Genomic DNA, 21,090 nt, shown 5'->3' with positions numbered 1-21,090 from the left:
TGTGTGCGCGCGCGCTGCAAATCCATCCCTCCTCGTCTATATATAAGTTAATAGGCCTATGTTAAAATGAAACCACCATCTGACTGCGCTGCCAGTGCCATGGAGTGTATGGATACCCGAGACGTGCCGTGTGTGTGTGTGTGTGTGTGTGTGTGTGTGTGTGTGTGTGTGTGTGTGTGTGTGTGTGTGCGTGTCCTCTGCCAAAACCCTGTGCGCTTAGGCTGCATGCTGAATTAGCACAAAACAGGACACGAGCTACAGTATACGCTGTAATATTCACACTGTAATGCATGCGCCGCGGCTGGAAACGCGACAAGTGACAAAGGACACGTCTTTGACTTGCTTGCAGAAGTCTAAACGAGAGGGAACGACAGAGACCTGGCGTATCGTATCTGCTGTGGAGGACCCGTCGTGACGTCACTTGACACACCACGTTGATTGGGCTGATCTTATATCATCTGACGGACGGTGGTTGTTTTTTTTTGGTAAGGACCAGATTAGAAAACGAGTCGTGGAAGAAGAAGAAGAAGAACTCACATGTTTTGCATAAGTAAAAGTATAGGCTATCAATATTGCAGTTGTAGAAGTACTCTGTTGCAAGTTAAAGTCTGGAATTTAGAATTTACTTACTTGAGTAAATGTACAAAAGTATTGGCATCAAAATGTACTTTATGTACCAAAAGTAGTACACGTTATGCAGAATGTCCCGTTTCACAAGTTTTTTCAAATGTATAAAGAAATATTCTAAACTGCAGATCTACAAGCTCGGCTAAGTAGATTGGCCATTTTCAAATGACCCATAATGTATACTGTCAGGTTGAAGTGGCTAATGTTTTGTAATAATAATAATCTACAAAAAAGTAGTAAAAAAGTGCAATATTTGCCTCCGAGATGTAGCGGAGTAGAAGTAAAAGTAAAGCAAATTGGAAATACTTAAGTGCAGTACTTGAGTAAATGTACTTAGTTACTTTCCACTCCACCATTCAACTGCCAGAAACGATCTCATTGATTGTTGACTCAGCGATGGACGTGCACGCTTTGGACATTTTACGCATACGCATGCGGCGTGAATGACACCGCCCTTTGCGGCGATGGCATGCTGTTTCAGCCATGGATTAATCAAACATTGTCATTTTGTGGTCTTCCGACCGAAATCTTACGTTTTTTATACTGCAGAGAGACGTAAAAAGATGATTTATCTTGGCATCGCGGTGACGTTGGCTTTTCTTCACTTTGGACGGGTCTGCAGCGGTGAGTCCTGCAGGCATCTTTTACTTTCTTTTCATCTTTTCTTGCTTTGTGAGGGGCCAATGCATGTTTTTAGAATATTACATCATGTGGAACTTAACCATTAAAACCCATAGTCTGAATGGTATAAAACCCATACTCTGAACGCCGCTGATACTGATACTGCATAGATGTTCATCAACAAGAGCTTTCTGCACATAGGCAGTTATGACTCGTCATTCTTGTTTTTTATCATAATCACTTTACCTCTCCTCTCTCATCATGTCTCCTTCTCCTCTTCTTCTAATCACCACCCTCCCATCCGTCTGTCCCCATGTTTCCTCACCGATCCTTCACTGCTCATCTCTCTCTCTCTCTCTCTCTGTCTGTCTCTGTGTGTGTGTCTCTCTCTCTCTCTCTCTCTCTCTCTCTCTCTCTCTCTCTCTCTCTCTCTCTCTCCTGTCTCTGTCTCTGTGTCTCTCTCTCTCCAGTCTCTCATCTGCCCCAGGTTCAGTCTCTGTCGGTGGACTATGGCTCCTCTGTCACTCTGCCGTGCAACGGCTCGGTGTACCTGGAGGAAGGGCTGCCGCTGGAGGAGGAGGGAGAGGAGAGCGAGTTCCGCTGGGAGGCAGTGGGAGCAGACGTGGCCTTCATCCAATCAGACGGAGAGCTGGTTCAGGGTCCGGGATACGAGGTACTGTGTCTGCTTCCTGTTGGGTTTTTTAGGGCACTGGTTTGACCACCAGGGTGTCCTAATAAGGTCCTGTAACTATGGTAACTCTGAGGGTGTACAAATGGTAGACCAAGCGTTTCATGTTAAGACGTCAACGGACATTGAGAACCAGTGGGTTTTTTAGAGCGCTCTGTTTGGCTGTACAGACGGACTTGTATACTTACGCAGTAGTTTGACCCGATCTTTACCCCCAACATGGAACTCAGATTCTGTTTCCGATCAATATCAAACAGGTTTCATATGTCGGGACCGGGTCTGATTGAGTACAGTGACGTAAACATTGTCAACGTAGACTTAAACATCATTAGCCGTTCAAAGTGCTATAGTCTAAAAGTAAACAAGAACCCACTTGCATTAAACACAAGCTTTTATCCAAAATTAAATTTCATATATTTATGACGTGACTTAAACAATGTACACACTTTAGAATTATTAAACATGAACCTCCGCAGCATTAGGCGAGTAGTTATACTTGCGCAAGCAGAGTGTGCAAGTACTGTGGTCGGCTGGACCAAAAGTGGTATGCATGGTATGCGTGGTTATAATTGGCTGTTGATGGTGACATAATTGAGATATGTTTCAATGTTGGGTGGGTAAAAGGTAACGTATACATACGTACATACATAACGTACATAGCATACATACATACATACATAACGTACATGCATAACGTACATAACATACATAACGTATATATGCTGTTAGGTTAGCATACATGTATGTATGTATTTGGTTAAAATGGGTAGGGTTTAAAAAAAGGCAAGAGCTTGCTCTGGTGCACTGGCCTAAAAGTGGGTCCTTAAAAACTGCTAAAACTTCTGAAATGTATGTATGTAGGTATGTATGTATGTATGTATGTGTGTAGTATTTAAAAGGGGGGGCTTTTTAGTAAAAAGCCCAGCCCACAAAACCTTCATATATTTAAAACTAATCCAAAATAGGGTTACCAGTGAAGGGCAAAATGCCTATTCACTATACATGTATGTATGTATGTATGTATACATGTACGTATGTAAAGTATGCGTGTATGTCGGTAAGAATGGTGGTCCCTTATTGGCTGTTGACGGTGACGTAATACATACCTACCTTGAAGGTACACTTCAAGGTATAGGTATATATTTTATAGAGGGGCAGATCGTAAGTTTGTAGAGGTCGGCAGTAAGTTGGAACCTCGACAGAGTGCTATAGTTCATTCTGTGTGGGAGTGTCTCAGTGCAGCTGCAGAATCCATGTGCAATAATATCATGCTGGCTAAGTGAGAGGCGTCTCACATCTAAAGACTGAAATCTTTAAAAAAAGATATCTTTAAAAACGTATTTGAAAAGTATTTGGGAGGCTTAACTTATAGCTCTGTTCCTTGCAGGGTCGGGTAGCGCTGGCCCCAGGATACAGGCGGAAGGAAGGAGACTGGTCTCTGTCTCTGTCCAGAGTCAGACTGACCGATGCCGACATGTACGAGTGTCTCAGAGGGAGACGCACCGTGTCGACAGTGTGGCTCGAAGTCAATGGTGAGAGAGAGGGAGGGAGGGATAACAGTGTGCAAACTCGGCAGCAAGATTCACGAGCTGTTGTGTGACAGGAGAAGGATGTCTGACCACAATCGAGTGAATTCAAAACATTGAAACACTGCTGTCGACTGTTCAAAAAATCGTTATAGTTTTGTAAGATAGTTCTTCCCTTTAAGTTCTGTATTCCCATTATATTGCACATACATTGTTTGTTTTGATCGTGTTTTGATTTTCTCATGCCAATAGAGCTCCTTTGGAATTAAAATAAAAAGATAATTGTGTGTGTGTGTGTGTGTGTGTGTGTGTGTGTGTGTGTGTGTGTGTGTGTGAGAGAGAGAGAGAGAGAGAGAGAGAGAGAGAGAGGGGTGAGATATCTGTTATTTTCACTAGTTTGGGTCCCGGGGGAGACATCAGATTTCTGTTTAGGGGTCACAACAGGCTAAAACGTTTGGTAACCGGTGGTCTAACTCTAACTAACACACAGTGCCCCTCTCAGCCTCTCTCCCTCCTCTCCGTCAGAACTGAGTGTGGAAACGTCTGTGACGGCGTGGCTGGGCGACATGCTGCACCTGCCCTGCGTCCTGTCCGGCGTGCAGAGATCGCAGTCCCCCAAGGAGCTGAGTGTCTGGTGGCTCCGAAACGACCACCTTCTGGTCTCCTACAACCAGGTATGATGTGCACTTGCTGCATCTCGATGGTGCTGCAGTCTCTGATTAAACGATGGTGCTATAGACAAATGCAGACCAAGACCAGACTTATACTTCAATACGCAGAGAGAGAGAGAGAGAGAGAGAGAGAGATGTCACCCTGGTGTCAGTGGAGAATTGGAGTTAAACGTAGATTGGTGCTTTTAGGATCAATGGGAACCAAAACGTGAAAAAAAGGAGAGATCCGGTTACTCAAAAATAACGGAGGAGAGGGTTTCAAAACAAGATACTTTAGTCATGTCTACAAAATGTTAAAAGCAAAACGTGTTTTGACCATTAGTGCTCTTCATCAGCAACAAGTATGTTATGACGCATAACAACAAAGTATGCCTTAATGATGAAGAAGAACACAAAGAATAGGCTTGTCATGTTCTTATTTTTTTTTACAGTGTACAGCACACTTAGAGAGGTGTATAAAACAAAGCTGGGTTAATTTGATATCAGGCAGGTCAATAGACTGACAAGTCGAGCCCTAATTCAAATGCTGCGTCGTGCCGTGTCGTGTAGTCATGTTATTTCAATAACGGCAGTGCATTATGATTCTATGAATCTGTTAAATGTTGTTTGTTCGCCCCCCCCCCCCCCCCCCCCCCCCCAGTCCTACGTGACGATTGAAGACGAGGACACGTCTCGGTTCACCGTAGACATGGGCAGGACTGTGGAAGAGTTTGTCCTGTACGTCAGCCCTGTGCTGTACGAAGACCAGGGACAGTACCGCTGCTTTTACAAGACCAGGTGAGTACTGTACTATAGCTGAACTTTTTATTTTGATTTTATTATTATTGTTTGAAGCTGAAAACTCTCCAATTGAAGTTACATAGTGAGACTTTAACCTCTAACTGCTCGCCGGGTGCTCCAATAATATTAATCCTAAAAGTTCACATATGTGCAATGTACTATGCCATAGGGCTTTAAGCAACTAGTCGACTATTCAACTACTAGTAAAGCCACTAGTTGACCTCGTTGTCGTTGGTACTAGTTGAGTAGTTGAGTTTTTTTCTCCCGTTTTGGTAGGCCTCAAAATCATCTAGAATACTAGATATAGTCACCAATGTACACAGTTTTTAACTAGTCGACTAGTAAACTAGGCAACTAGTCAACTAGTTAAAATCACTAGAAGTGAAAGCCCTACTGTGACAGAAATTCCACAAAGGAGTGGGTAATATTGTCAATTATTATTAACTGAAGTACTCTGCATTCTCATTACAGTATACAATATTATTCAGGAAAATGGAAACAGCTGTTAATACCTGCCATTATAACATTCAAGTGTTATTGTTGTTTTCTTATTTTTAGTGTGAACGAAAAGGCCAAGCCTGGATTCCCAGAGATCACCACTGTGGCTGTACTGGGACAGGAGGAGTCCACTGCTGCTGGTATTTCATCTATTATAATTATTACCAGTAAGATGGAATGAATTCTGTACTGGCCATATATGGAGCGTGCCTTGAGTGTACACAGGGTTTGATGAGGTCAGATCAACATATGGAATGTCAGAACAGTTCAGCTCCATATATGGAGATCTAGCGGGGGCAGTTTCTTGAGTTTACAGGGTTTGATGAGGTCAGATCAACATATGGAATGAATTCTGTATTGGCCATATATGGAGCGTGTCACGAGGCGTGGCGGACTGACTGACACGATGCGTGACAATTAACATCGTTGATATCGGTAGCCTAGTTGTTGCAGTCGTATCATTGTCATTACACAGACTGAAATTGACCTGTCAGTGTGTCTATATGTACTGTAGAGTCTGTGTATTCATGTGATGAGATTATGTGGTGCATAAAACTAAATTCTGCTTCCCCACTTTTATTTTTTATAACCAGCTCAGTGGCCTTGTGGTTAGAGTGTCCACCCTGAGACTGGGGGGTCGGGGGTTCGATCGATACCAAAGACTCTAAAAATGGGACCCAGTGCCTCCCTGACTTGACACATGGAATTGGGGTCCCCGTGACATACTAGTGTCATGTCCAGGGGGTGTACTTGTACATCAAGCTGCCTCAAGCTACAGAAACAGGAGATAGGCTCCTGCCCTTTGGGCCTCATGGCTACTTACTTACTTACCTTTATTTTTGGTCTTAGCAGGGACAGAAAGCAGATCCTTTCCCAGATGACATGACAGGTCCGGTGGGTGGTTCATGATATCGTGCAATATCTGGTTCAAGATCTGTAGATTTGGTTCCATTTGGTTTGGAGTTATGGTGGTCCTTGAAATGTTGAAGTTTGAGAATCACTAGTATTGTAATTGTATAGCAGACGTCGTGAAGTCCACATAGCAGCTTTGGCAGTGTGATGTTAAAACTGCTTCCAGAAAAGGTTCCAAATGTGATGTGATGGAACCGATTCCTGCAGTTGCGGATCCCAACCTTATTTAACCTGTGCTATATTTTTGAGGTGATCGCAGGCTGACTTTAAGATTGTGTCTTAGTGTCTGGCTGTTTAAATTGTATTTCCCACTGCAGCTGCTGCGTTATACATCCTCCTCTGGTATATCAACCTCACACACGTGACATAAAACTGTAATATGCAAATGCAAACCCCACATAATGCTCCCGTGAGTGTATATACAGTACATTACATGGTGAAAAGCGACATTTACAGAATATAGGCCTCTGTACAGTACGTTCCTGTCCGTCCTGAACAAAGACATTTCACGCCATGGTCTTTCTTCTGTCGTCCAGAAGACATGTCCACGGTGACGGGAACGGCGACAGAGGGACAGACGACGGAGACAGACGCCTGGGCAGACATGTCCACTTCGACTGCAGGAACGGCGACAGAGGGACAGACGACGGGAACGGCGACAGAGGTCGGGACCACAGAAAGCACGGCTCATCCCACTCCAGTGTTTCTGGACCACTTGACACACGCAGAACAAGGTGACCAGTGGCAGGGAAATGTATACTCAAATGTTTTACTTAAGTAAAAAGTGTCAACAACACTGCAATGTAGAAATATACTCTCTTACATTTTGAAGTAAAAGTCCGGAAATTCAAAATGTACTTGACTGAAAGTATTGGTATCAAAATGTACTTAATATAACGTACCAAAAGAAGAAAGTAGTCATTGTGCAGATTGCAGAAGTTTTAAAGGGGGAGTGTCCCGGCCCGAGATTAACATTGCTGATAAGGTACATGATCACGTGGTCTGAATGAAAACAGTTTCAAACGACACGTGACTATATCTCAGGCTCTGACGTGACCTAGCATCTAGCCGAGCTGAGTGGCTAGCGCACTAAAGGCTAATAGTTTTGAGGTAACCTTTTGCGTCATACTAGGTGAAAGTATAATAAAAAAAATTATTTTATTGCTCGAAAATCTTCCTTACAATGACATTGAGTTGTTGCACTGAACTGAACTGAACTGTTGCATAATCGCAATTTCGCGTGACTAGTCCGTCTGAAGCCCACCACACACCGGCTGCGAAGTCCCCCGTGTGTGCGAGAGAGAGAGAGAGAGAGATGCGTCCCTCTCTCTCTCTCTCTCTCTCTCTCTCACACACACACACACACGCAGAAACACACACACACACACACACACCGCGTCTCGCCGTCTTGCAGTTGCAATGGATGACGGATAGAGCCGATGCTCTTCTTGGTAAATAATAAACACAACTCTTCGCGTTCACAACAGCTATACACACAGGCTAAAACATACCGATAGCAGTGTTTCCTGCAGGAAAAAGCTTTGGCATGGTGCTGGGCGTGGGGGGGGAGCTTATGGCGAGCGGCCTTGGGCCGCGCGTCGAAAATTTTGATTAATTAATTAATAGCATTAATAAATTAAGATTAATTCGTATTATTGCTCTTGTATTGCGATTGGAGACACTGGGGGGACACTGGGGGACACTGGGCAGGCACTGGGGAGGCACTGGGAAGGCACAGGGAGACACTGGTCAGGCACTGGGAGACACTGGGGAGGCACTGGGGAGGCACTCAGGGGAACACTGGGGATGCACTCAGGGGAACACTGGGGAGACACTGAGGGGACACTGGGGAGGCACTGAGGAGACACTGGGGAGGCACTGGGGAGGCACTCAGGGGCACACTGGGGATGCACTCAGGGGAACACTGGGGAGACACTGAGGGGACACTGGGGAGGCACTGAGGAGACACTGGGGAGGCACTGAGGGGACACTGGGGAGGCACTGGGAGGCACTGGGGAGGCACTGAGGAGGCACTGAGGGGACACTGGGGAGGCACTGAGGGGACACTGGGGAGGCACTGGGGAGGCACTGGGAGGCACTGGGGAGGCACTGGGGAGGCACTGGGAGACACTGGGGAGGCACTGGGAGGCACTGGGGAGGCACTGAGGAGGCACTGAGGGGACACTGGGGAGGCACTGAGGGGACACTGGGGAGGCACTGGGGAGGCACTGGGAGGCACTGGGGAGGCACTGGGGAGGCACTGGGAGACACTGGGGAGGCACTGGAGAGACACTGGAGAGACACTGGGGAGGCACTGGGGAGGCACTGACTGGGAGGCGCTGGAGAGACACTGGGGAGGCACTGGGGAGACACTGGGGAGGCACTGGGGAGACACTGGGGAGGCACTGGGGAGACACTGGGGAGGCACTCGGGGGGGGGGGGGGGGGGACGACACTGGGGAGGCACTGGGCAGACACTGGGGAGGCACTTAGGGGCACACTGGGGAGGCACTCAGGGGGACACTGGGGAGGCACTGGGGAGGCACTCAGGGGGACACTGGGGAGGCACTGGGGAGACACTGGGGAGACACTCAGGGGGACACTGGGGAGGCACTCAGGGGGACACTGGGGAGGCACTCGGGGGGAGGGACACTGGGGAGGCACTGGGCAGACACTGGGGAGGCACTTAGGGGCACACTGGTGAGGCACTCAGGGGGACACTGGGGAGACACTGGCGAGGCACTCAGGGGGACACTGGGGAGGCACTCAGGGGGACACTGGGGAGGCACTCGGGGGGGCGGGGGGGGACACTGGGGAGGCACTGGGCAGACACTGGGGAGGCACTGGGGAGATATTGGGGAGGCACTGGGGAGACCCTGGGGAGGCACTCAGGGGCACACTGGGGAGGCACTCAGGGGGACACTGGGGAGGCACTGGGAAGGCACTGAGGGGACACTGGGGAGGCACTGCGGAGACACTGGGGAGGCACTGGGGAGACACTGGGGAGGCACTCAGGGGGACACTGGGGAGGTACTGGACATTTCATATCACACACACCATGATTCACTAGCCCCCTTAAAAAAAGAAATATTTTTGTTATATGATAGCTTGGCATGGCGCAAATAATTCCAGGCATGGCGCAGCGCCATGCCAAGAACATTGTGCAGGAAACCCTGCCGATAGAATCAACTTGGTGTGTGTGTGTGTGTGTGTGTGTGTGTGTGAGAGAGAGAGAGAGAGAGAGAGAGAGACCGCCCCTATATCGGTGTGTGTGTGTGTGTGTGTGTGTGTGAGAGAGAGAGAGAGAGAGAGAGAGAGAGAGAGAGAGAGTGTGTGTGTGTGTGTGTGTGTGTGTGTGTGTGTGAGAGAGAGAGAGAGAGAGAGAGAGAGAGAGAGGGGTGGACTCAGGTTAGGCCGGCGCAGTTTTGCTAGAGTAGTCACAGGCAGTGGTAACGTTACGTGAAGCTCCAGGGCTCCGTGAGCCCTGTTCAGCACTTAGCCGGCTGAGGGCGTGTCAGCGGGGGGGAGACAGATAGACAAGATAGGTACGATGGAACCCGTCACGCGAAATTGCGATTATGCAACAGTTTTCCCTAAAACTTACACGTCAACTCAATATCATTCTAACGAAGATTTTAGAGCAAAAAAATAATTTTTCCACCAAACTTTTACCCAGCTATGAAGCTAAAAGTGACCTCAAAACCACTAGCATGAGTTGATAGCCACCAGGAACGCTAACTCGCAGAGCCCAGAGCCGCTCTGCCATTTAGCCCAGATACAAGATCAATTTCATTGGTCAAATTGAGCTGGCCCGACCTGACGTCACAATCTAGATGCTAGTTTTAATAGCCTTAATAGCTTCCCGAGGGGCGTGTCAGTCCCGCTTTAAGTTGATCTGCATTTATTTTATTATTACTATTTTAAGGCCTCGTTGTTTTATTTGTATTTATGTAAAAACAAATCGGTTGACTAAAATGCTAGTTTTTTAACTTTTTGTTATTTTGTTACTTTGAGTTAACTATAAAACCCTGCTACACTATGCACCATGTTGTGTTCCTTTCACAGTGGGCACTACGCCACAGCCAATGGAAGCACAGGAGGAGACCGTAACATCATTTCCCGAGGAAGAAGGTGCCTATACTTTTGACCTCATGTTTGAGTGGAACAGAAATGAACGTCATGCAGCATCATTTGTTGTGGGAGGAAATTTGGATGCAATCATTTTAGTTCTAATGCACACCTTCTGTTTCCAAGATTACGTAAAGCGTTGGATCTCAAAAGCCGTCCAGGTCCCCGGGACCACCAGGGGGTCCAAAAGGACTCTTAACCCATTTTTGGGCCGGGAACCCCTTTGGTGTTAGCATCATGTTATGCTTTAGCTATTGAAAAATAGGGTCCACACTTTAACCCTACTGTATACTATACAGTATGGTTAAAGTGTGGACCCTTATCCTTTGTAAGTATATATGGTTAATGGACCCTTAGTAAGTATACTGGTTAAAGTGTGGTCCCTTATCCTTAGTAAGTATACTGGTTAAAGTGTGGACCCTTATCCTTAGTAAGTATACTGGTTAAAGTGTGGTCCCTTATCCTTAGTAAGTATACAGTATGGTTAAAGTGTGGACCCTAATCCTTAGTAAGTATACAGTATGGTTAAAGTGTGGACCCTTATCCTTAGTAAGTATACAGTATGGTTAAAGTGTGGACCCTAATCCTTAGTAAGTATACAGTATGGTTAAAGTGTGGACCCTTATCCTTAGTAAGTATACAGTATGGTTAAAGTGTGGACCCTTATCCTTAGTAAGTATACAGTATGGTTAAAGTGTGGACCCTTATCCTTAGTAAGTATACAGTATGGTTAAAGTGTGGACCCTAATCCTTAGTAAGTATACAGTATGGTTAAAGTGTGGACCCTTATCCTTAGTAAGTATACAGTATGGTTAAAGTGTGGACCCTTATCCTTAGTAAGTATACAGTGTGGTTAAAGTGTGGACCCTTATCCTTAGTAAGTATACAGTATGGTTAAAGTGTGGACCCTTATCCTTAGTAAGTATACAGTGTGGTTAAAGTGTGGACCCTTATCCTTAGTAAGTATACAGTATGGTTAAAGTGTGGACCCTTATCCTTAGTATGTATACAGTATGGTTAAAGTGTGGACCCTTATCCTTAGTAAGTATACAGTATGGTTAAAGTGTGGACCCTTATCCTTAGTATGTATACAGTATGGTTAATGGACCCTTAGTAAGTATACAGAACGGTTAGAGTGGTCAACAAAGTAAGTTGTTGGTTAATGTATGCCAGTTGTTCTGTTATATCATTGAACCTCTCTCTCTCTCTCTCCCTCTCTTTGTCCCTCTCTCTCTCTCAGGTTCACTACCGAACCTACCCCTTGACAGCCTGCCCTGGGTTCGCATCGGGCTGATTGGCGGGGTGCTGGTGGTCACCGCCGTCACTGTATGTGTCCTGGGAAGCCTGCGCAAAATCTAACCCCACTCCCCCCAACCCCCCGACAAGCTCCCTCATCACAGCCACACCGAGAACGAAGGAGCGACAGTGAGTTTTCACTGCTCAGCCTGGGGGTAATAATGACTTAACGAGACAGTATTGGAAAAGATTTCAGTCGGTTATAACGAAGCGAGGAGGTAAGGACTCTGTGTCGTTCAAATACTTGAGGGGATTTCAGCACAGACGTGTACAGGTAAACTTGGACTGGAGGAGGGAACAGTGTTTGTGTGAGTACTTAAGTAAATGTACTCTGTTACTTTCTATACCGCTGCGTCTGAGGATTATAAAGTGCTGTTATTTGGACTTCAACACCTCAGTGCTTCACATGGCTGCCGGGGGACAGAGACAGGCTATCACCAAGTGTTACATTTATAGACACTCGACAGTGACGCCTGATTTATACTTGGCCTGCGCGTCATGTTGCGCAAGCTCACCAACGCGATGCGCTGAGCCTGCTGTTCCTTAGTATAAAATAAATCAACGATGCATTTTCTTGTGTTTGAGCCAAAGCTCAGGGTTTGGGTCGTCTGTGGAAGCCCTGTGGATTTCCTCAGTGGTTCTTCAAAGTGGGGTACGGACTAGACCCCCAGGGTTCCTTGAGGTGTTCCACACACAGTTTGACTGTGGGATTAAATATTAGTGCCTAGTTTTTCACGAACCTTTGAAGAACCACCCCGCCGACGTCATTGTTCCGTTTCATGAAAGTCTGCCTTAAAATGCTGTGATCCTTTGTCGTCATGTTGAAAGAAATAATCCAAACTGCCGATCAATAACAATTAAGGGCGTAGGAGAGAGCCACCCATACTGCTCCGCCATTGCAATAGGAATGCATTGGGCCTCAGTTTCCCAGAAGCCTTAGCAAGCCACTGCGGGACTGATCTTTTTCCAGTGACGCCATCCGAACGCTTTCACCTATCCCACTCTAGGTATAAAAACGTATTGAAAACGCAAATTAAACAATGAAAACATGACTCGATTGGGAGGGAAGCTGTTCTTCATAATTTCACTCTGGAAACTTGTTAAATGGACCCAGATACAGGTCTGTAACTCTGAGAGTATGAACTTGTTAAATGGACCCAGATACAGGTCTGTAACTCTGAGAGTATGAACTTGTTAAATGGACCCAGATACAGGTCTGTAACTCTGAGAGTATGAACTTGTTAAATGGACCCAGATACAGGTCTGTAACTCTGAGAGTATGAACTTGTTAAATGGACCCAGATACAGGTCTGTAACTCTGAGAGTATGAACTTGTTAAATGGACCCAGATACAGGTCTGTAACTCTGAGAGTATGAACTTGTTAAATGGACCCAGATACAGGTCTGTATGTCTAACTCTGAGAGTATGCAAATGAAAATGTCTATGCTCTCTGAGTTATGGGGGTCCTTGAAATTAAATAAATAAATAAATTGAGATCCAGTGGTGGAGTTTCTGTGTATATAATAGGCTAAGCCCCGGGACACAAACTATTTAAAATAGACAATCTATCGTGAGCTTGTAGATCTGCTATTTTCAGCTATAGCCTACTTTTTTTCCCCCTAGATTCTTTTGTACTTTGTATTTGTAATAGTGGGTACGCGCGTGACATCGTCATCAAACCCCGGAAGTTATGCAGGAACGCCTACTGCAGTGGCAAAAAACCGACTTTCTGGCCTTGACAGCCCATACATCCGAACAGAAAAGTCATATTTGATTGCATTAAACAACGTTAAACAATGTTAAACTCACTTTTCCTGTTGCTTTGCCACTCGACGTGCCACTCACTTTAAGCACGCGCATACCCTCTATTGAGTACAACCTGTAGACTGTGATATGAAAATAAAGTCGATTACCTCACACCGATTGAAACATATTTGATCCTGTTGTGACCCATATAGAACCGGCATGATGTCATTGATGTTGGCATGCAAGACTGGGAACAGACAACCTTGGATGAACTTCAGAATGTAGTGAGCTTTATATATTAATAGTATGTTGTAATGTTATACACTCCCTCCACACCCCACAGCTCTGAATGTCTGAGAACGTGATAGGTGGGTGTGATAAGACGACCACTGCAGAGAAGGTGCCATGAACACGGGATTTTACAAATAAGAAAAAATGGCGTTGCTATGGTGGAGCAGAAACCTCTTATCTTCGTATTTTTAACTTTTTGTTTCAACCACCTAACTGTAGGCTATACTTCCCCGAGATTAAGATGACGTAATAAAATCTTAAAATATGCAGACTAAACAGTAAACACACTATATGTCATATACTGTAAATGTGTTTGGTAACATCCTAGTGCGTTCTATGAGCAAAACAATATACAATAAAATATCAAATACAAACATATTTAATGAATGAAGGAATGTACTTTACATGATCTGACTGCTTCATCTGGTTTGTATTCAACGGTCTTTTGTCGCCCTCGTGTGGACTTTTCACTCGGTTTCTGCCGAGGGATTAATACGAGTAGGCTTGTGTGTTTGGACGGGAGGTGGTTTTCACCTTTGTATTTCTACCATAATCAGCTGACATGAATGACAACAAGATGGACTGTGGCTCTGGTCAACTAACTAACACACTAGCATGGAGCAGAAGAGAGTGTGAGAGACGTTCCAACAAGTTTCTGAGTGAGTATGGATGCTATCTGAGAAGTGTAATGACATGGACTTTTAGTTAAAACTATATAACTTTATAGCCCTAAAATGCTGTCATATTGCATACATTTCACCGACAGTGTCAGGAGGGCATAGGAGTGACTATTGGCGTGTACTAAATACATGGCATGAATGTAATATCACAGCCAATAAATTACGCTCTTGCTAACATTGGAAAAAAAGACATCACAAGATGTTCTTGGCAGTGAAGTCTGTTAACTACAGATCCTGTGTTCAAATGTAGATATCTGGTTTATATAGAGATTAATATATTCCAAACACAAAAACAAAAGCCACACAGACTCGTCTTATAGTTGTGAAATTAGTTTTAATAAAGAGTTCCCTGGAGAGGATTATAAGGCCAGAACACATTAAACTGGTATCATGATTGCTTTTGGTGCAATAGTTTCCATCATGACCAATACAGTTATTTCATACATAAGAGCTCTTCCCTTCTGCCATACTTAAAAACACTTAAACCCTGAATACTGAGTTGACTGGGCACCCAGGGCTCTACGCTAGGTCCGCTAGTATTTCCCCTTAAATCTCTTCGCCCCCAAAATGGCAGAAACACAAGCTGGTCACTCACAAAGTGCCGTGTTACGACCAGGGGTCATTGCCATGCTGGCTTGTCGTGGACATTTTTGTCAAAATAAAAATTGTTTATTGTAATAAAATTATATTAAATTTAATTTTAATTACATTTTATTGTAATAAAATTGTAATAAAAATTACCAGAAACACAAGGAGCTAGCCCAAAATGACCATTACAGGTCATTTCTTTTAATGGTAGCGATTCAGCGCTGGAGCCAGGCTGGGAGAGCGTACTAATGGAAGGGTCCCAAATAAAAAGTTAATTGTACTATAGTCATTAGTGGACTCTATTGGAATATGCCATAGTGTCATCATAGTAGGTGCACCATCAGTGTCAGACATATTCTGAAGAAAACCTGGAGACATTCAGTAACTGTGTCTTTTGATAAAAGTAAGAATATTATGATGCTATAATATGTGCAAAACTAAATGTAGAATTTGCCACGGATAAGGCCAAGTGTTGCTATACGGACACATTTTGTCCGTGTACGCCAGACATATTGATGACCCCTGACCTGACCCCTGTAGGACATGTTGATGACCCCTGGTTTGCGACATGATGTGAGCTTGTAGATCTGCTATTTCCGCTGACTGTTGTACCCAGAATGTGGACGCTATAGGGTTCAAGTGTTTTTGAGTGTCAAGGAACAACAACTTGACCGTTGGTGTCAAATCATTCAGATCCATGTAGCCTCGGTCGGCTATGCCTTCGGCCTGGCGGAGACTAAAATAATCTATGACTCTGAGTATAGTGTTGTTGTCATGACTCATTAGTATTGACAGAGATACACACTGAACGAACTGGCCCTTAAAGGTCCCCACAGATTGTCGGAGAATCAACGGCACAAACAATAGATTAATGGTCAAGGCCATAGATTTGTCATTTCAGGATTACAATAATAGTAACGTCTACCTGCGGTGCCTCCAAGTAAGACAGGCACAGTTTTTACATAATATCATCAGCTTACATAATTATCAATTATGTCTTTAACAAATCACACATAGGCTTGCATTAGTGTGTGAGCTTCCACTGCAGTGCTATACAGTAGAATACAGTTAGTGGATCGTTGCTGCAGTGGCACACGAAATGAAACAAACAAAGAAGGCTAAATGGATTTTGAACTGAAGTGGTGATAATATATTGAGAGAGGTAATAATAGTGAACTGGCCCTGCAGTTCTGCTGTGTATGACTGAATAATGAATACATTCTGACTTTCATACAGTACATACAGTATATAGACCTCGCTGTTTTAAACGCCAGATGATTAGCATAGATAAATCAACGTGCCACCCAACCTGTGAGAGCACGCACACACACACACAGACACACACACACACACACACACACACACACACACACACACTTGTCGCTTTATACTTAGTAAATTCAGTTCCGAGTTCATGTGTGGTTATCTACTGGTTCCGTTTCACACAGGAATGCAAAACATTTCAACTAGCTAAGGTTTCAGAACAAGTACTGACTGACTGTACTGTACTGTACTGTACTGTACTGTACTGTACTGTACTGTACTGTACTGTACTGTACTGTACTGTACTGTACTGCACACAATGAAATGTTGACCATGAACTCGGGAGTAAAAAAAACAAACATACATCCTGCTTTGCTTTGAAATATTTTCTTAAAAGAAGTGAACACAGAGCTGGTCAGTACTGGTTTGAAACTGGATCTTGTGTCGGTCATTGCTCTTTTTTTCTCTCCCTCGTTAACTCTCAATCTATTCAGCTTTGTTCCCTCCTCTCTCTAAATTCACCATCTTTTCTCTTCATTTCTGTATCTCTCTTTCCATTCCATCTCCTCTTCCTTTCATCTCTTCAATGTCTTCGTCTTTATCCATCTTTCTTCTTTTGGGGCGGGAACCCCTTTTTGTGTTAGCATTACATTATGCTTTAGCTATTGAAAAATAGCAGATCTACAAGCTCACAGTATGTGCTTGTAGGTCTGCTATTTTTGAAAAATCGAAGAACGACTGACATAGAAACATAGCTTTTTCAGAAAACTGTCAGGATGTAGAAGACATTTTTTTTAAATCTGATCTCAGGTCAAAATGGGTTAACTGTTTAGCCATACAGTGCGTTCTGCATCTCTAACGCCTTCATACATTTCGCCTAGAGAAAATCACCAGGGTGTTTGGATCCCATTTACAAACTAGTCAGTCCTCAACATAATGTGGACTATTGGGCAATAACACACGGCACGGCCATTTCCATAATCTCCATACTCATTGTATACCTTCGTTTTACTGCTGCCTCCCTCTGTCACATCTTCAAATACTCTGAATGATTGAATATATATACATACATAATATTTCTATTTTATTCGTTTAGCAACATCCAGGTACGCAAACTCAATCTCTCTCTCTGCGGGGCAGGTGTTGGTAAACTCCTCCTTCTGGTAGGCGTGGTTTAAGTATCGCCACACCCCCACCATCTCTGACGGAACCTCGAAACCACGGTACTTCCTGGCGACCACCTGGAGTGGAGAAGAGACGAAGAGAAGAGAAGAGAAACGCTGAAGGGATTATTTCACTTTCAGAAAAAATGTCTGCATGGGTCAGTTCATCGTCTAACTCAGGCTTTTGTGTGCACTCCAGACAGTTTTTAAGTTGCTTCAGTATTTAGATATACAATTTTAGCTGCCCCGCCTCCCTTCCTAATACAAACCCATCGTGACTTCCATTTTAGATTAGCCTAAAAACACCAGTCCTTGGTTCTGGTCGCCGATGTTGTCCTATAATACGTGAGGGTCTGTGTTTTTTCTATTACATTTTTTTATTTATTTTTTATTATTTGGAGGGGGGAAAAAGTAACCTGACACTGCCAGATCCAAAAAGCTTGCTACACAAATTTGTTTCACAGCTTATTTGGATCTGGGATCTCTGAGGGGGTTGAGCTAACACAGATCCGACCCGTACCGAACCAATCAGCGTGAGCTAAGGGCGGGATATGTGCGAAACCGGATGTGAAGCTATATAGACACGTCAATATGATTGGTTGTGTTTGCACGCCCACACAGTGATAGACAGACGCTCCCATCCAATCATCTACCAAGTATCTTGAAAAAAAGGAACAGCCCCGTCATCGAATTTGCTTCCGCGATCCCAGTACCCAATAAGCTGTTAAACAAATTTGTGTAGCAAGCTTTTTGGATCTGGCAGCGTCAGGTTAGGGAAAAAGACCCATTAAAAAAAATCCCCAAAAAGGGCAGTATGATAGACAGACAGGCAGACAGGCAGGCAGGGGGTGCATATACGTTGGTTAGACATCTCCCGACATGCGAGGCAGGTTAAAACTATAAGCCGTGGCCGGGTATAGAACTAACCCGTGGGTGGCTTCCTGTGAGGTTATAGGTTTGTGGTTTTGGGTATAGGGTGTTGGACTCATGCCTGGCTGTCATGCACCAGACCAGGCAGGCAGACCGACCTTGAGGATGTGTAGCTTGGGCAGGAGGTTACAGTCTGCCAGAGTGAGCTCAGGCCCGTCTAAGAAGCTCCTGCTGGACTCCGGCAGGTCTCCTGCTGCGTCGGCGTCGATCTCCTCCGACAGAGGAGTCCTCAGGAAGTCATCCAGCCTCCTCAAAGACTTCAGCAGGGCCTTCTCTAGCACTGCACGCACACACACACACACACACACACACACACACACACACACATAACCAAAAGGTGTACAAACATTCATATTTATTCATTATCTATTAGAACTGGGCTAAAATATGATAGTATATACGGTAGTATTGTATATTAAAGGTAGAGTCAGTGATTTCACTTAATTCAAATATCACTTATTTTTTTGTTTTGTTGTGATAATCCTCTCTACTATAGAGTGTGCTGACCATATAAGGAGTTCCTCCCTGTCCCCAGTTAACCCCTGGGGGTCAAAAAACCTTAGGTTTCGTTTTTGTTCTCTATCCTGATTGGATGAAAGCTTGTGTCCCAAGGCAAAAACGAAACCTAAGGGTTTTTGACTGAAATCACTGACACCCCCTTTAATATACTGATACACTATACACCTGGTGAATGTTCACTCTATCTATCTATCTATCTATCTATATCTATCTATCTATTCTACAGTATCTATCGACAGAACCTCACGCACCATCATTGACGTCTTTTTTGGGGTTTTTGATGTAAGCGGAGAACTTTGCGAAGACGTCGATGCCAGCCGTGTTGGATTCGGCGTGTTTGGGAGCCAGACGGGGGTACCTGAGAGGTCAGAACACAAACCACAGAACATTTTCATGTCACCACTGGATACTATAAGAACATCACAAGTATATAGATCACATGGTTATACTTACAGCTCACTTAAAGGTAGCACAAAAAGGTATAGTAAAATCATGGAAAGTGTGTGACCAAAGTGTTTGTGTTTGAGACCAGGGGCCTATAATCCTATAGGCATTTGTTGTATTTTGAAAAACATTTTAAACTAGTGAAAATAGTTGTTCTAATCTACATCTATGAGCTTGTAGATAAGCTATTTTCGCTTTACAAAAATAGATGAAAGAAAGAAAAGCCTAATAAAATGAGGCTTATAGGCATAAGGGATAAGGCGCCACCTTAGGAATGCCTTAACACAATCTTTTGCCAAGGCTGGGCACTGCACTCCCTGGGCTGTATTTTGCGTGTCTTAAAGGGACACTTCACCCTTTTTGCAAAAAAATATATGTTAATGACATTTCGAAGCTTTAGAACACTTTCCTGGGGGTCTTTATGTGTGTAATATGTGGTTTTAGATATTTTAGATTGTAGCAGTGAGCCTGTTGTCTCTGATGTCATGGACACTGGGCTCACTTCCTTCCTGGACTACACTCCCCCTATCCACAAGGAGGAGCAGTGCACCAAAGACTTATGGGAATTGTAGTCCAGGAAGGTAGTGAGACCAGTGTCCATGACACCAGAGACAACAGGCTCACTGCTACAATCTAAAATATCTAAAACATATTACACACGTGTGTGTGTGTGTGTGTGTGTGTGTGTGTGTGTGTGTGTGTGAACGCGTGCGCACGCCTACCGCGGCGGTGAGAGTTTCTCTTCCAGGAACTCTTCTATGTTGTTCACGTCGACCTTGACTTCGCCATTGAAGGTCATGAACGGCGGGTTCGTCCCCGGGGCCAGGTCCTGCAGGTCAGCGGGCTTCCTACAGATCAACACACACACACACACACACACACACACACACACACACATACACACACACACACACACATACATTTACATGAATCTACACATGGAGTCAGTCTACACAAGAATACTATGAATGGCACTATAGGTGTCATGTGGACGGTCAAGACCCTGATGCTAGAGTGTGGAGGGTATGCAGCGATTCAAGCCCCTGGTGTGACTATTCTGATGGTAGGCCCCTGAATTGTGTGTGTGTGTGTGTGTGTGTGTGTGTGTGTGCGTGTGTGTGTGTGTGTGTGTGTGTGTGTGTGTGTGTGTGTGTGTGTGTGCGTGTGTGTGTGCGTGTGTGTGCGTGTGTGTGTGTGTGTGTGTGTGTGTGTGTGTGTGTGTGTGTGTGTGTGTGCGTGCGTGCGTGTGTCACCTCTTCAGGTCCACAGTGGTCACATTGAAGATGACTCCTTTCAGCCACAGTATCATGAACAGTCTCTGGGAGAACGGACAGTTCCCGATGCTCTCCCCATCGCTGCCCGCCTATAAGCACACGCACACACACACACGCCAATTAACCACCACTAATTCACATTTTATTTGAGGGGCACTAGCCCCTCCTATGCCCAGATGTGTGTGTGTGTGTGTGTGTGTGTGTGTGTGTGTGTGTGTGTGTGTGTGTGTGTGTGTGTGTGTGTGTGTGTGTGTGTGTGTGTACCACGGAAATTATTTGATTGGCCTGAGCACGGAATGTGATGTATGATGATAAGATCGCCCCCCTCACTTCACATGAGTGTGACTTATTTTTAACAAACTCTTTTGTGTGTGTGTGTGTGGGGGGGGGGGGGGGGAACAAAGTATTCCACGGTCGCAGAGACAGCCGCACAGCCGTTTAAACT

The 21,090-nt window shown here is 44.8% G+C and overlaps 2 protein-coding genes across 7 annotated transcripts in view; one reads left to right on the top strand and one right to left on the bottom strand.

Annotated features, from left to right (window-relative positions):
* The first annotated feature begins 296 nt into the window (after positions 1-296).
* Positions 297-12,761, top strand: LOC308311516 (uncharacterized protein). 3 transcript variants are annotated; one of them, XM_080758234.1, is made up of 10 exons: positions 297-485; positions 1,177-1,251; positions 1,719-1,921; positions 3,324-3,468; positions 3,988-4,136; positions 4,774-4,910; positions 5,472-5,551; positions 6,860-7,057; positions 10,388-10,453; positions 11,691-12,761. In XM_080758234.1, the coding sequence occupies exons 2-10, from the start codon at positions 1,191-1,193 to the stop codon at positions 11,807-11,809; spliced, it is 1,158 nt and encodes a 385-aa protein (XP_080614360.1). In that variant the 5' UTR covers positions 297-485; positions 1,177-1,190; the 3' UTR covers positions 11,810-12,761. The 3 variants fall into 3 exon arrangements, with proteins under 3 accessions (XP_080614360.1, XP_080614359.1, XP_080614358.1); XM_080758233.1 differs by lacking the exon at positions 297-485 and having other exon boundaries at positions 1,077-1,251; positions 6,863-7,057; XM_080758232.1 differs by lacking the exon at positions 297-485 and having other exon boundaries at positions 1,079-1,251.
* A 1,910-nt stretch (positions 12,762-14,671) lies between these two features.
* The window catches only part of LOC308311518 (chloride intracellular channel protein 4), an 8,704-nt gene continuing 2,285 nt past the window's right edge, over positions 14,672-21,090 (bottom strand). The window contains exons 2-7 of one of the 4 annotated variants that reach the window (XR_013963659.1): positions 20,625-20,734; positions 20,094-20,219; positions 19,179-19,285; positions 18,507-18,688; positions 16,597-17,556; positions 14,672-16,546 (exon numbers count right to left, since the gene is read on the bottom strand). Coding sequence is in view for 1 of the 4 variants with exons in the window: in XM_080758236.1 (XP_080614362.1) it covers positions 17,395-17,556; positions 18,507-18,688; positions 19,179-19,285; positions 20,094-20,219; positions 20,625-20,734 (687 nt within the window). In the remaining 3 variants the exon portion in view is untranslated. Of the gene's footprint in view, positions 17,557-18,506; positions 18,689-19,178; positions 19,286-20,093; positions 20,220-20,624; positions 20,735-21,090 lie in introns of all 4 variants that reach the window. The other 3 variants (XR_013963660.1, XR_013963661.1, XM_080758236.1) reach the window with 3 other exon arrangements.

This window comes from Protomyctophum bolini (genome assembly GCF_963924005.1).
Source record: "Protomyctophum bolini genome assembly, chromosome: 24".
NCBI classification, from domain to species: Eukaryota; Metazoa; Chordata; class Actinopteri; order Myctophiformes; family Myctophidae; genus Protomyctophum; species Protomyctophum bolini.
Note: the sequence above shows the minus strand (reverse complement) of the source record. Positions and strands in the feature narration are given on the sequence as shown.